Genomic DNA, 15723 nt, shown 5'->3' on the forward strand with positions numbered 1-15723 from the left:
TTTAATTAGAAGTCGCCCTAAATATTTTGAAAAAAAAATAAAAAATTAATGAGCACTGTTACATCTCAGATTATAAAATACAGCTGTAGTTGTTTATAATGCAGCTGTGCCAAACATTTAATTCACACCACGTTAAAATGAAGGAAGGCGGTCTGATTCTTCTCAGGAGGACGATGAGAACGAGTCGGCGGGATGGATGTCAAGCAAACATTTGTTTGGAGCATAAACAGGACACTCGGGTCAGAAAAACCTAGTAAGTAAACATTTTATTGACCTAAAACATGCACATATGGCTGCTTTTTTGTAATTGGAAAAAAACAAAAACAAAGCATCATTGTTGAACGGAAAGAAGAAAAAAAAAATCAAAGGAATGCTTGGAATGCATGGAACTACAACATACATGGCCAAATATTCAAAAATCCCTTTTGAGTTCTTCGACTGCCATGAAGGAAAGAACGCTGACAAACAGCTTGGTAGTGCTTCTGTAAATATTAATGCTTCTCCTGTCGGGAAAATACTTGTCGGTTTGTGTGAAGTGACCGTAACAAAGTGCATCAACAATTTAATGAGCATGTGTTACCTGATGAGCTGTTGCTTATACTGGACACTTATACAGCAGTTATTGACACGTCTGACTGTTTAAAGCAAGAGTTTCTCTTCCTCGTCTTTACATCCAGCTTCAGCAGTGAGCCGCACTGCAATGCCTTTCAGCATTTTGTCTCAAGTTTCACAGAGGCCAAATCGATGCTTATGGAAATGAAACAGACCCACTGCGTGTACAATACAAAACGATTACAATATCTTGTATAAAAGATAAGTTTATACATATGTACGCACACATGCTCACATTTGATACATACTGTACAGTTTGTATGTGTGCACTGTTCTAGTCTAACACACATAAACACGCACACGCACATACATACAAGTGTCTATTTGGCTGCACGTTTCAGTCTGTCCTGCTGGAAGATAACACAAATCTGCCTCCCGCATTTCCAGAAGGACGAAGGCCCGAGCTGTCTTTGCTCTGCACAAAGAAACAAGGAAGCAATTCAAACAGTGTCCTCCTCGCCGCCGTGTGCGCGCGCGTTAGGTCGTGGGAGGCAGGCCGCTTTTGTCGCCCCCCCTCGCCTCCTCTTTGCTGGCCCCGGAGCTCGTGCCGTTGACAGTCACCTTCCGAGCGGCCTGTTTGGAGGAGAGGGCGTGTCGCTGAGCGTTGTTGGTCACAGTGGTACCGTTGGAGCTTTGGATGGCGGGAGAGAGGTTGTGGGACGCCGGGCTGGATTGAGAGGAGGCTCGGGCCGGCTGAGCGGCAGCGGGACTGTGGACTTTGTCGCTCTGAGAGTCGCTCTCCGACGTTGGGCTGGTGTTGACGCCGTCGGAGTGGCCCTGAGCAGCAGACTGGGACGGCCTCCGGCGTTTCCGGGTGGGTTTGACCAGATACTGCAGAGGGATGGGTCCAGTCTGCACGGACGCAGAGAGACAGAGCGAAAATGTGTTTACAGGAGTGTACAGGACCTTAAGAAATCCCTTAAAAACACAGAGTCCATTTTTAAACTAGTCCCACACGTACAATAAACACTAAACCAACAAAAGGGTATTTGTCCTCTGATAGCTAGGAACCCAACAGCTACTCTGCTAATCTGGGCACCACTTTTGTTTAGGACAGGATCAATGACGCAGCAGCTGAAATAAAAGCTGAAATCCTCAAAATACTAACCCAAAAAAACAAGTGCATCTTTTACTACCTCCATCAGCAGAGGGCTGACTGATCTGATCATTTCAAAGATAAATTCAAAGCAATGCTTCACCCAGCTGCTCACAAAGACAGTCAACACAGATAAATGACTGTTGTATATTCCAGCCTACAATTACAGACTGTATATAAAAGATGTACACAGCTTCTGGATTCAAAGAAAGTGACGTCAATATCTAAAAACGCCTCAGATTGTCATTCTTTCTAACGACCAGCAGGGGGTGATATCTGTAGTTGCAAAAAGATGTTTGCTCCCTCTGGAAACACTTTGCTGAAGACTTTACTGTCTTAAAAATCATCATAAAGTTCACTTTGTAAACGATGGTCCTAGTTGCAGTGAAAAGCAGGATAAACCATGCTAACTGAGATGCAGGTTTCACAGTTAGTAAAGACATAATAGAACAAATCTCTAATTGAAGTCCCTCTTTTGCGATGTTGCAATTTTTAATCTGGATGCCGTTGCTGTGCTCGATGAGGTCATCAAGTGATCATTTCTTTGGTAGAAGACCAAAACGTTTAATGTGCGGGAAAATAAACCCTGAAAGAGAGATTTGGACATCAGATCTTCCCCTCTACTGGGAACGAGGGGGTGAGGGTGTCTGCTCGCTTTGTGACCCCACCTGGGAAACTGGTGGCTTAAGCATTTGATGTGAGCGAGTCTGACACAGTCGCTTGAAGCGTGGAGGGCTGCGATATGTGTTTGAAAACAGGTCAGTCAGATTTCACTGCATCTGATTAAAGTAGTAAACTGTTGCTGTCGCTGGGAAAAGCTTTGCCTCGGGCGTCACTACAGCAGATCATCTCCCTCCATCTCACCTGATCCCGGGCCTCCCCTCTGCATGCCCTCCATCCATGAATCTTTGTGCTCTTACTCTTTCCCTGCTCAAGGAAGCTCCATCTTCAGCATCCTTTGTCCAGCCCTCCTCTGGACGTGTCCAAACCACCTCAGCCTTGCCTCTCTAACTTTCTCTCCAAACCACTCGACCCAAGCCGTTTTAACAACGTCGGCCTGATGAAGCACAGTCATCGTGGCCACACAGTCATCCTGTTTGAGCTTGTTCTTTTAGGAGCGTCTGTTTCCTTCCCAGCAGTTCCTGGTTTTGCTTTACAGTTTATACCAGTTCAGCCTGTAAGGACTTGAAGTTTATTCAGGACAGTAATCCATCACATCAGACTTTAGTCTGCCTTGTTTTTTTAATTTCTCAAAGGATTTACTTGGATTTTTTTGAAATGGGATTATGCGAGGTACTCTTTGGTAGAGTCGGTTATTACAGACAGCAGACGGCCGTCGGCACAGCCCTTTGTTGGGAGATGCAGACTTGTTTAAATTGTAAGATTAATGCATACAATTTAAACTACATTTAAAACATTTCTACAATTTTTCCCTTACAGTCGGGGAAATGAAGCTGGTATAGTCCTCTCCTCAAATCACCAGACACCTTTGGATTCAAGAACTTTAACTTACGGGACAGGGGAGTAAAAGTAGTTAGCGAAAGTAGTGAGTGAGGATTTGTTCAAACCAAAAAGTCCCAGATTAACAAAACAAGTCTGGTGACTTTGAAGTGAGGACAGCGGATACAGCGGCTTCGGTTACCTCTGGGAAATCTTTTTTCCCCCCAATTCTGCTTATTCTCCTCTGGGCAAAAACACCCTGTTAAAGCCACAGGTCAGACGACTGCTGGCAGTTTCTGTTTTTCAGACCATTCTTTGTAAACCCTGGAGATTGCTGGGAGGGGAAATTCTAGAAGATCAGCCGTTTCTACTCAGACCAACCCGCCCGGCACCAACAACCACAACACATCCAAAGTCACTTAAATCACCTTTCCTCCTTATCCTGATTAGGGCTGCCACAAACGATTATTTTGATAGTCGACTAGTCACCGATTATTTTTGCGATTAGTCGACTAATCAGATCATCATCCATTGGATGTAAAACATACAGCTTATTGCACCAGCAGCATCTGCTCTTATATAACTATCATTAGCTTACAGCTTTAAGTTTTTAAGGTATGTGCTAACTAAAAATAAAGACAAGATGAGAGTTTATTAAATTTTAATGACATTTGCAGATTGTTTCGATGGAGTTTAATCTGCTTGACGTTTATTCAGCTGTGTAAAAACTATAACTTTAATCTCAGCCAAACCGATTTAATCAGGAACCAATAAAATACTTAAAAAAAAGGCAAACAACAACATTTTTAAGTTATCTAAGTGACTTATATATCATGTTTAACCTGAGTAGCGAAAGACGGCGGTGGGTTTGAAAACTGTTTGCCGGGAGTCCGGTGTTCTCACGGCTCTAGTGAGCCTTGCCCCCGGCTAGCTATCGAGCTAGTGGGTAACAGACGTCTCTGAAAACGTCGGAGCGCTTTTGAAAATATGTGGTGTCTTGATAAACTGAGCAGATATTTGAGGTTTACACAGCTACATTCTCGCCTGAAAATACGTTAATCGTTTATTTTGTGACCCAGAAAGAATAATAAGAGTAAAGTTAAAACTAACTAGCTGCCGCCATTGTTGGAAACTTAGCTGGGCCGCGCTATGAATTCTGGGACACAGCTTCTTTGGTTCGCTCCTGTTTTTATCATTTGAGAAACATTGCTAAGCTGAGTCCCATTGTATCGCGCTCCGAATTAGAAATTGTCATTCATGCATTTGTTTCATCTCGTCTGGACTACTGTAATTCTTTGTTTACTTGTTTATGTAAAGCCTCTTTGGATCGTCTGCAAGTTGTTCAGAATGCTGCTGCAAAGCTTCTGACCAAGTCCTCCAAGTTTTCCCATGTCACACCCCTGCTGATTCAGCTGCACTGGCTCCCCGTTAAATTCAGGATCCAGTTTAAGGTTTTGACCTTGACTTTCAGGGCCCTGCATGGACAAGCACCAACGTATATAAGTGAACTTTTGCATCCATACATTCCCAGCAGGTCCCTGAGGTCATGTGACCAGGGCTTGCTTGCTGTCCAGCACACGAGGCTGAAAACAAAAGGCGACAAAGCTTTTGGAACTGTGGCCCCCAGATTGTGGAACTCTCTCCCTTTGAGCCTGAGATCTGTGGACTCAGTGGTCGCTTTTAAAAAACAGCTAAAAACCCATCTTTTTAAACTTGCTTTTAGTTGATTTTTATTTTTAGGTTTTAGCTTCTGTGAAGCACTTTGATTTTTATCTTGAAAGGTGCTATATAAATAAAGTTTTACTTTACTTTTACTTACTTACTTCTTCTTCTTCGGGGTTTAACGGCAGCTGGCATCCTTGTACATGCAGTGCTGCCATCTTCTGTTTCAGTCCGTTATTACACTCTTAAATCCTGCTACTTATTCCTGCGTCTTTTGGGATCTTACAAAGCTTCAAACGACGTGTCGACTATTAAATTAGTCATCGACGATTTTAATAGTCGACGTAATCGTTACTAGTCGACTAATCGTGGCAGCCCTAATCCTGATACTCGAGTTGTATTTCAGCAGACTGTCTCGACCATGTCTACAAGCCTAAATGCATTTTTTAAATATATATATATTGATTGAATCCAAACAGACCCTTAAAAAAATAAAAAAAAATAAATACATTTTGTACTCTTCTCATTTCAAATCAAGCTGCTGATGTTTGTTTCAAAGTCAAAGACATGAAAGGTTTCACTCACTCGTCTCCACTCGTAGAAGTAAGCGATATCCATTAGTGTGTAGTAGTCCTTTAAGGGTTCGTCCCCATACAGCACCTCCACCTGTAACACACCGTGAAACCCATTTAACACGTTAGCGGGGGAAAACGTCCTCTGCCAGGCGAGCTGTTTAGTGTTTGTACCGACATAAACGACCACGGCGAAAGGTTTGTTTCCCTGCGTACAAATAAGATAATTCTGGATTTAAACAGACTCCAAGCTTTACGTGAATCTGTGTCTAGGCCAGTTTATGCTCCTGACGGTTTACTTCACCCGTGTTTCTGAAAACAAAGAGGTTGAGGCGCAGCTTTGTTTTTTCCACGTCGCTCTACAGTTTTAATCACGTACCGTTTCATACAAATAGGATTAAGTTGCACATATTTGACTTGTGTGTGAAATCCTTCAGCCTGGCTCATCTTCCTCTTCAAGCAGAAATCAAAGCAGCTTTTTGTGGAGAAAATGTGTTTTTAAAAATGTCTTTCAAGCCGCCTGACTTTATTATCAAGTGGCACATACCTGGAATACTAAACCCACACGAGTGAGGAACAACTCCTCCACACCTATAAAGCAGGGCTCTGAATAGCCAGATATACTGTGCTAATCTGAGCTAAGGGATCTACATACATGTAGACCACCCCGAAAAAAAGGTGAATCGTGTGAAGCTGGGTTGTAATTCGCTTGTGGGTTTCCTTTGACTTCATTTGATCTACTGCTTCCATAAAAAAATGAAAGCAGCATTAATAATTTTGCAGTTTTCGGAGCAGTGTCACTTCAGGTAAGCGTCTGCTCGTTATCACGTTGCACCGAAAGCTCACATATCAGCGCGATGATTGCCAGAACTCTTTTATAGCCCACAAATGCAACCCAATATGACCTCGCCGTTGTAGCAGCTACTGTGGAACAACAAAGCGTTTATATTTTTGCACCTCAGCCTTGAAGTTGTCTGCAGAATCGATACTGCAAACGTTACTGTGCGGGGCTGCGGTGTGTCCAATTACCCGATAGTTGTTGGGTATATCCATCTTGCTGCGGAGGAACTTCGCTAAGTGCATGACGGACATGGCTGCCGGGCACTGCAGGAAGCGTTTACCGTTGGACTGAGAACAAAGAGAAGAGCAGAGAGGGATGCATTAATCCAGGATGAGGACCAGAAAACCATAATTACACCGGCTAACTTCAGCTGCCGCTTTTAAACATCTTTGCTTTACCTTGTCTCCTTCCATCTCTGAATGCTGCCTCTCATTATTTCTGCAGGGGGAAATTAAAAAGCAGTTAAACAATAATTAAATTTCTTTACATTTTAATGATATTTACGAGTTTTTCGCAGGAATCAGACTGCAGCTGGTGGAACAAAAACAAAACTCCACGTAGAGCTGCAGATAAATTGTGCCTGGACAAATCTGGGACCCGGCTGGAAGCTGCTTCTGTTCGCTTCATGATCAAAAGCTTCCAGTTACAAACACATTGAAGCGAGAAGAAAAAAACTGTTCTGATAATATTGTTATTTTAATATTAACTAACAGCTGTGGGATTCATATAAATACTGTATAGTATTTTAAAGTATTTTATGGACTTCTACATAACTGTTTGCATTGTGCTGTTCACTCAACTCATTTTATTTCTGATTTTAACAACGTTATTCACAGATAAAGTCATATTTTGTGGTAGATTGTGTTTTATGTAGAGGTGAAATGACTACTTGTTGTTTTAAAAGTCTTGTCAAATCAGGTTCTGCATGCCTACGTGTGGTTTTCCTTCTTTTTACGCTCTCAGCAATGGAGAGTCTTCAGCTGACTGCGCTGATGGGAGCGAGGCCTGCAACCCTGGAGGAGCTGCAGAGCAGGACACAGGATTTCAGAGCTAAAGCTAAATGGAAATCTTAGATGAGGAAATATAAACCATTTCATCCAGCTGTCATCGTGGAGAACATGCGGTGTTTGGACAAAAAGAACCACTCGGTTGCAGTGAAACGTAGCTGAGCCTGCACTGATCTGACCGTACCTGGTTTTGGGACTTCTGGGCAAACAGATATTAATTTGAGCAGTAAGCAGGAATGTGGAGGGAATGTCCAGTTTGTGAAGGAAGAGCGGTGGAAGTCTGGTCTGGCTGCTTGTGTGGCCTGAATATTGAACTCGCAGCTGTCTGACTGAGTCCATATGAGCTGCTGGGGGAATTTTCCTCCTTCATTGGTGAATGATTTCAGTTTGAATCAGCACACTGTTTGGATTCAGCTGAACAGAGCTCATCCAAATGTCTGTGCATACCCATAGATGACAAATGACCTGAGACGCCCTCTGCACCACTCACAGGCTTTTCTCATTTATCTCATTAAAGGAAGATTTTACTTACTAAGCTGCCCATTATACATGAATTATAATATTTAATAAGTGATATATATCTGTATCTATCTCTCTATCTAGATATCTATAGATAGATTTTTTATTTTAAATCTACGTTTTTATTGAGCCAAGTTGTTTTTCCACTTCTGGCTGCTGTAACAAAAATAATTGACAAAATTTGAGGATGAAGTAAATCTTCTCCATCTATACATGCACATAAATAGCTAAATAAGAGCAAATATAACAGAGGACACACGCAGGCGAACTCGCTGTTCTCTCAGCAGTAGCTTTTAGTGCGACAGACCACAGATTAACGGTTCTCGCTCTTATTCTCGAGTAAAATAAAAATAAGGAGGAAATGACTGACTCACTTGTTCCTCTCGTAGAACTGTATGGACAGACTGATAATTTCATCCTCTGCTATGTTGAACGTCTCCACCACTTCCCCCGGTTCCAGCACACGATTCTCTGCGTAGAAGTCCCGCCTCCGTTTCATCTCATCTGCGGGAAAGCCACGCGCATCGTGAAACTGAAATCTATGACAAAGATATGACTAAGCCTTCGCTGCCTCCCAAAACTGTGGTCATTACCTTTGAATAACCCCGGAACGAGCTTATAAACAATGTCTTGCAGAGTTTTGTCTGCTCTGGAATGAAAAACAGAAAAGAAAAACATTCGTGTCAGATATGAAACATCATGAATTTGGAGAGGTTAGGAAAAAAAACTGACATGAAGCAGACTGGATTACCTGATGCTGAGCTGTGGACACGTCTTGTGGACCTGGACGTCACATCGAGGACAGAACTTATTTGTCTCGAGGAAGGCAACGATGCATGTTTTACAAACTACATGTGGAGAGAGAACAAGCTGTTAGAGGACGAGCAGCAGAAAGACCAGAACACTCTCCTCCTTTACCCTCAGGATGAAGACTCTGTGCAAAGCATACAGTTTTAGTAATGTCGCTTCTTTTATGCGTTTGTCTATTTTAAAGGGTTTTTTTGTGTCATTAGAGGCCTCTTTAACAGCTAAGGCTCAGGAGATTGAACAGGCCCCATGGGTCTGTGGTTCAATCCCCGACTCCTTCAGTCTGCACACAGAAGTGTCCTTTGGGAAGATCCTGAACCAAATTCAGTGAGTGCTCGAGTGAAAAAGCACTTACATAGAGCTGTGTGTTTGTGTGTGTTTGGTGTCCACAGCACCCAAAATTAACCCAACATCTCCACAGGTGTATGTGCGCGATAAAGTAAATAAAAGATCTCGCCACTCGACAGCCATCTGGAAGCATAATATGAATTCAATTTACTTTAAAATGTAATGTGCACGTTCAACAGGACATCTGATTTTGAAAATATGCTTAAATGTTTGCAGACTTTGCCCTAAAATTCATTAACAAAGGAAAATTCCCTGCGTTGATGCAGTCCAGCCTCTGTTTCCGTGACCTCAGTGTGACGAGGTCAAGCAGAAGTGCGAAGGACTCAGGCACAGAAGCTGGATGCTCAGAGAATCCATCTGCGCTCACACCGGACTGCTAACCAGCCTGATGGAGGATGTCTGCTGCTACAAAACACACATCACACTACCCCCTGTTTTCTCACCACGCTGCCTCATGCAGGTCATCTAAAGCAGAGCCACCAGTGAAAAATATCTCTTCATTATAAAAAAACAGAACATAAAACCTATAAAATAAAACACATTTCAGAGTAATCTTTCTTTTCCTCATCTTTGTCTAAATCACTCCATCCATCACTTCCTCCAGCGAGCCAAAAGACAAAAAGAAAAGATTTCATGATAATTAGAAAGGCTGCGATACGACAACAGGCATTCAAGCTTAATTATCCAGAACCTTAAACACACTTTGACATCTTTAATAAAACTTCCAAACTAGTTTGACAGAGCTCATATAAAGACATGTACTTCATGTGAGGCAACACCTCAACCAAGATTAGCACCAGTTGATAAAGCCAGGAACTGGGAAACAAACGTATAAACTTATAGATGCTCTGCAGCACCTGTCAGTCACGCCGACTGTTTGTTGGATGGTGCCTCATCTATGAACTGTGAACACCTCCCCTTTCATAAAGGATGGTCCGGTGTGTCCTCTGCTAAAGGAGGTAACAAAGGACGCATTGAAGCACCTTTCCTTACTATCTGGAGAATTCAAGAGAGGTCTTATTAAAGCTGCTAAGCTGACATTCCTGGGTCACTTCCAGGATTTGGGACACTTCCTGATGAGACTAAAGGACTGGGTAAATAAATAACAATAATTTATGATGATTATTGTTTTTATGCTTGTGCTGTTTTCTGCATAGCAACAGGCTGACGCTCTATACCAGGACACGCTTCCCTGGTGCCGATGGCGTTCTCTTTATTCATTTACTCAGTGATAAGGAGTCAACACAGGTTCTTGACTGCTTTTGATGCCATACAATGAAACGAGACATTTCTGCTTCATAGTTTAACTCTTTGACTCTACTACAGCAGCTTTGCATGAACCACAATTCATAATAATCCCTATCTACCTATTCTGAGCCTTCATGCATCCCCTCAGTTCTTCCTCTGTCTGAAACAAGCCGGTTTGCCTTCCAGCCATCTTTCTTTTGATTGGCTACTCTTGCACAGGTGGGTGGGAACCGTGCGCTTGCGCTTGCAGTCGGCTTTTCTTTGGTTTTTGTTTTAACGCTGGTTCTCGTGTCTGTGACAATAGAAATAAGGACAATGATCAAGAGTTTCTTTTATGGGTTTTGATTGCAGTAAAATACCTTTCTGTAAATTTTAGTGACATCACAGCACCATGAGCAGCTTTATGGCATCTGCCATTTTGATTTCAGGCACGAAGCGAGCAGCAGCCTCCTGATAGCGTCTCCATCAACCACCACAAGCAGCTCCTTCTTATCCACACACGGAAACCTCTTAATTACTTTTTTTAATGTCTGATTTAATTATTGCTTATAAACAAACAGCATCCAGAGAACATGAGCCTGGACTGAATATCTAGTATGACGAGAGTGTTTTTAAAGGCAAAATTAAATGAAAAGGGGCAGTCATTGAAATTCATTTACACAACTGATACCACGTTTACAAAAACAAAGAAAATGATGGCTTTACAAAAGCAAAATAAGTCCCAGAGGAGGCCAGCCCTCTGTCTCAAACCGGCCTCAAACATACGGAAAGAAAACCTAAACCAGGCCTAGTCTATTACTCAGATGGTGAATATAAATAAAAAGGAAACACTGATTCAGCTTTTCAGTGGATTATTTTATGTCGTGGTACTCGAGACGGTCACAGAGCGACCAACCTGTCAGAAAGTTGTGGGACTCATTCTTATCCTTATGTCTACCAAAGTGGTGGAGTTTAGCAAATGTGGCGCACAGTGCTTCAGCTCTGCGTAGTCCTTTGTATCATTTAAGTAAGTACGGCTCTCTGAATGAAACCGGCTTCCCACCCGTGTTCTCGAAGCAGGTGTAAGAACCTATTTTAGCCATTTAGCTCCATTTGCTCTTATTCATTGAGGCTACCTGCAGCAATTTTCAGAACAGCAGCATTAATAAGGAGTTGATGGCTCTCCGTAGATTAGCTCTGATGGGTTCCTGAAACCCATATTAGGGATATCCCCTCTCTGTGACATCACACAGATCCAAGATTAGAAAGGTCTGTCAGTGTGAAGCCTGGCGTTTTGGCTCACAGGGATTCCTTGACCGTCAGTTGAAACTTTGCCCACGTTTAACATGAACATCCAGCACAAGCAGTTTCAACACAACCCAGAAGATGCAGTCATGTGCTGCTGTGCAAGTGTGGTCCCTGAAGTGGACCTCCTACAGGCCTAATTGAGGTGGAGTGTGTGACTCAACATCATGCCTGTTCACCTCCCTTCAACATCATCATGAGCAGAGGTCTGATGGAAACGGTGTGCATGCATGTAAGGTGGTGCATTCATGTGAGGAACTTACAGGAGTGCAGGCACTCTACGATGGTCGTAGCATCAATCAGGTAGCCGGCGCACAGAGGGCATGTGAGGTGTGGGTTCAGATCTGTGATTTTGATCCGGTTAGGCTGCATTTTATCCATCTGGGCTGATCTGCAGAAGAAGCAGAGAACGTGAGGGGGTTTTTATGAGCGCTTACTGCTGGAGACTGCAGGTCATCCCCCACATTGTGCCCGGATCTCCTCACACATTGTCTGCACCGCTTCAGCGGCTCGCGAAACCACAACAAACGGAGCCGACGAAAGCCCACAAATCCCGGTGCTGGGTTCAGGGACGAGCCGGGAGCAGGAGCCGAGCAGCTCAGCGCAGACTGTGAGGGGCACACGGCAGGCAGCGGGCTATTCGATCGCCCCTGTGTGGCCTCATCTCGTGCACCAGCTCATCTCCTCCAGCCCAACAAAGAGCGTTTCCCCTCCCCGCGGAGCTCCGCCGTCCGAGCCCGCACCTCAACCCAGCACCGCGGGCGAAAGCGGCGGCTCGGAGGGGGGCACCGAGCCGCAGAAAAGCACACTGGTACACAAAGCAGCCATCTTAAATCCACTGACAGGGCTGCTGTACCAGGAGGCGAACAAGGGAGACTCGAATGTGACACCGTGCGCCTCGCGTTGCGCCTCCGCAAACTGAGCCGCGATGAGCGCGATAAACAAAAGCGATCCGCGACGCGCGGTCCTACCTGGTCTCTCCTCCGAGGGTCCGCGTCCTCGCGGCGCAGGGCGGCTCAGTTATTTGGGACTTGGACAGAATTTGCAGCAGCGCCAGAAAATGGCTTTTTTCAGCACCGTCAGAGGACTGCCCATTTTGGATCACGTGACTTTATTTTGTCGCCTCGTTCACGGGGCGAAGAGGGTGTCCAGACTCAGAGTCCGCAGGCCCCGCGCACTTTGTCCACGGTGTTTGTCCCGCACACGCCGAGCCCCGCACTTCTTGTTCTGATTTTCCACCTTGTGATTAATTTGTGTCAGTCAGCGGCTGCTCGGCCCGCCCGGCCCCGCCCCGCCCTCCGCTGCTCTGACTGAGTTTCTGTGGATGACCGAGGGAGAGAGGCCCTACAGGCCTCGTGTCCCCGGGCCCGAGACCCACGGATGGCCCACCAGCTCCGGGAGATGTTATTAGAACTGAGAGGGTTTTTTTCCGTTTTCATTTTAATTATTTTATAATAAACAAGTAAATATACTGAACAAATGCCATTTTTAGACACAATTAATAACTGTTTTACAAAGAGGACATAGATTTCCACCTGAAAAACAAATACTCAAAAGATTTCAACAAATTTAACAACATAAAATAACAAATTTCCCACGTGTGGGACTAGTAAAGGTTTATCTTATCTTAACAGATTTCAGGGCAGATTAGTTGACATGCAGTAATTTCTAATTTCTAACTAATTTCTGAAATTAGAAATATCCCCCAGGTAGAGCTGAGATAACAGCACATGTTTAAAGACATGAAATAAACTCTGGGGGGGGAGGTTATGAGAAAAGTTACTTCTGACTTTAAGAAAGTACGGTCTCATTCACAACATCACAAAGGAGGAGGAAAATTCACTGGTCCCACATTTACCTTGAAGCACAAAGTGTAAAAATCGAAAGGAAAAAAATCAGAGTTCTTTGATGCTGGGTTTGGACCTCCTGAATGTTTCTGAGTGAATCAAAGGAGAGCATCGTTTTTATTTTGTGTTGAATAAAGTGACTCCACAGCAGCTCCGCAGGATCTGTTCATCCTGCTTCACCCTTTTTGCTTTTTATAGTGAAATGCACCTTTGCACCCATAGGTGTAGATCCATCTCCCAGGAAACTGTGATTGCCAGACACTTGATTTTATTAATTATTGCATATTTTCCGCATTGACATGAAAGCGTCTTTATCCACGCATGAAAAAAGTCTTTGTCTCTTCGGTAATTCCTCTGCGTCGTTCACAGGGGAGAGGAGCTGTAGATTCATGTGCTTCATGCGTCTAAATGCTGAGACAACACCCCCACCGCCCAAAATCTACACCTGCGAATCAACCAAAGCTGAAAAAACAGGATAAAGAAATAATACGCTGTGATTTGGACCAAGTTTCAAAAACTACAACCCCCATAATGCACCTCAGTGGCTACCATCTGTTCTTTAGACGCTTTTAAAGGCCATCGTGTCCTCTGGGAAGCAGGTTGTCAGGGCATGAACCCCCCACCCTCCCCCAGCTCCCGCCCCCGTCTCCGCTGAGAATAATTAAATAGCCATGTGTGGACGCCCTCAGTGCGGACAGCGGTCACGTAAGGTAGAAATGTAACAGCAGGATAAACTGAGTCTGAGTACTACAAATAAAACGGAAATTTTGAGCACCAATGAATTTCCCCTAATACGTCATCAATGTAAGATGGACACGTCATTTGTGTAAAGAAAACAAAACAAAACCAACTATGGCAGCAGAGAGTGAATTCAACATTTACCAGCACTTCCCATCAGTCTCCTGCTTCAGTCGTGTTTTTAACTGAAGCTGCCATCTGTTCTCCAGTGTCCTCCCGCCTGGTGCAGACACGCTCAGGGCAGAGCATCTACAAATTTCCGGCTGAACCTCTGACTTATTCTGTAAGCATTTCAAACAAATCACTGAAATCAAAGATATTTTAGGGAATTACATTTCTTTGATGGAAAGTACGAACATATTGAGTCTTGATACGTTCGTGGACATGTATCAATCATTTTAAATGTAAAACTGCACCAGCCTGACTTAATATTCTAATTTTAAGGATCTCGGAGATCTTTGCAACCCACTGAAGTCTCAGTTTAATAAACGTTGGGATTTTTTGTGTTGCCCGGTTACAAAATGTTTCAAGTTAGGTCAGTTTGATCATTTCTAACACTCACAGTCTCTAGGGTGAATTTTCAATACCGTTGCATGGGATATGTCGTAGTTTTCTCTATTTCCTGTCCTGTATTTACTCTTAATGTAGAAAGAAACATAAAGCAAGTTTCAAATCATGTGGTCAAATTTCCAAATTTCCCCCTTTGGGACAATTAAAGGATTATTCTATTCTATCCTAGTCAGTGTGGCTCTGTTTGATGTCACTGAGACCAGATCTCTCTAAGTACAGGATTATACAGCTGCAGAAATGGAGAGCTTCCTGTTTTACTTTCTGAATTTCTCTTTAGAGTCAGTCTGAAGGCTACATGCGTAGTGGCTGTATTTTAGTGTAATGGCTTGTAGAGTCCACACAATCACAGGAAAATTAGCAGTGAAAATTAACATCAACCAGATACATGTGAACACCAGACACAGCTAAGTCCTAGCCACCTGCTGTTCAAACCTTTTGCTTATGAGGGGAAGCCAATCAAAAGAAAGTTGGCCAAAATGGGGAGGAGCTAAAAAACCACATTTTTTTCAAACAGAGGATGAACTGAGGGTTGCTCCAAGAGTCAATGATCTGGAAATTATGTAAAGTTACTCTAGGACCAAAAATAAAAAATATGAAGCTGGAAATGAGCAGAATGACTCCACTGTTTATATCTAAGGGCCGCCTCCCCTCCCTTAGAAACATGTTTCTGGTGGAACAGCGTTTATGCTTCCTGCCATAAAATTTTCCTGGGTGAGCCTTTCATGTGGGGGGTCACACCACACTGACGCATTATCGATTGTGTGCCGGTAATACGATGACCCTGAGGTGTAAACAATTTCAGAAAGCATTGCAACAGAAATGAAAACAAAGCAGCTGAAACACAATAGGACACAAAGTTGTTCCTGCCTTGTTCATAACGCAGTCTACATCGTTATTGTGTTTCCATTTTTAAAAAACCTTTTCTGTCCATTTCATTTAAACAAACCCTAATATGCACACTAAATGATATTTCTTGTGCTAAAGTACCAGAATATACAATATACAAAAGCACATGTCATTACATCTTATACTAACTTAACAAGCAAACAAAACAGGATAAAGTGTGAGGGTTGGCGACACACTTGGCCTGTACAATAAGTACAAATGAAAATCAAATAAGATTTCAAAATCC

At 43.3% G+C, this 15723-nt stretch overlaps 1 protein-coding gene across 1 annotated transcript; it reads right to left on the minus strand.

The window, feature by feature from the left end:
* Nucleotides 1-247: 247 nt before the first annotated feature.
* LOC309708096 (polycomb complex protein BMI-1-like) lies at nt 248-12732 on the minus strand. The gene is made up of 9 exons (XM_082535853.1): nt 12408-12732; nt 11700-11827; nt 8501-8597; nt 8343-8398; nt 8124-8253; nt 6622-6661; nt 6412-6510; nt 5396-5476; nt 248-1464 (listed from the first exon to the last, which is right to left on the minus strand). Exons 2-9 carry the CDS (start codon nt 11815-11817, stop codon nt 1090-1092), a joined length of 996 nt encoding a protein of 331 aa, XP_082391979.1. The 5' UTR covers nt 11818-11827; nt 12408-12732; the 3' UTR covers nt 248-1089.
* Nucleotides 12733-15723: the final 2991 nt, after the last annotated feature.

The sequence above is a fragment of the Aulonocara stuartgranti genome, assembly GCF_965226115.1.
Source record: "Aulonocara stuartgranti genome assembly, chromosome: 6".
Classification (NCBI taxonomy): domain Eukaryota; kingdom Metazoa; phylum Chordata; class Actinopteri; order Cichliformes; family Cichlidae; genus Aulonocara; species Aulonocara stuartgranti.

Bases quoted from the DNA above. Each gene is read 5' to 3' on its own strand.
- LOC309708096 (XM_082535853.1), bottom strand. From the start codon at position 11,817: ATGGATAAAATGCAGCCTAACCGGATCAAAATCACAGATCTGAACCCA. The intron at 8,598-11,699 runs GTAAGTTCCTCA...CTCCACATGTAG, and splicing joins CGTAGAGTGCCTGCACTCCT to TTTGTAAAACATGCATCGTT. The intron at 1,465-5,395 runs GTGAGTGAAACC...GCGTCCGTGCAG, and splicing joins ACTTCTACGAGTGGAGACGA to ACTGGACCCATCCCTCTGCA.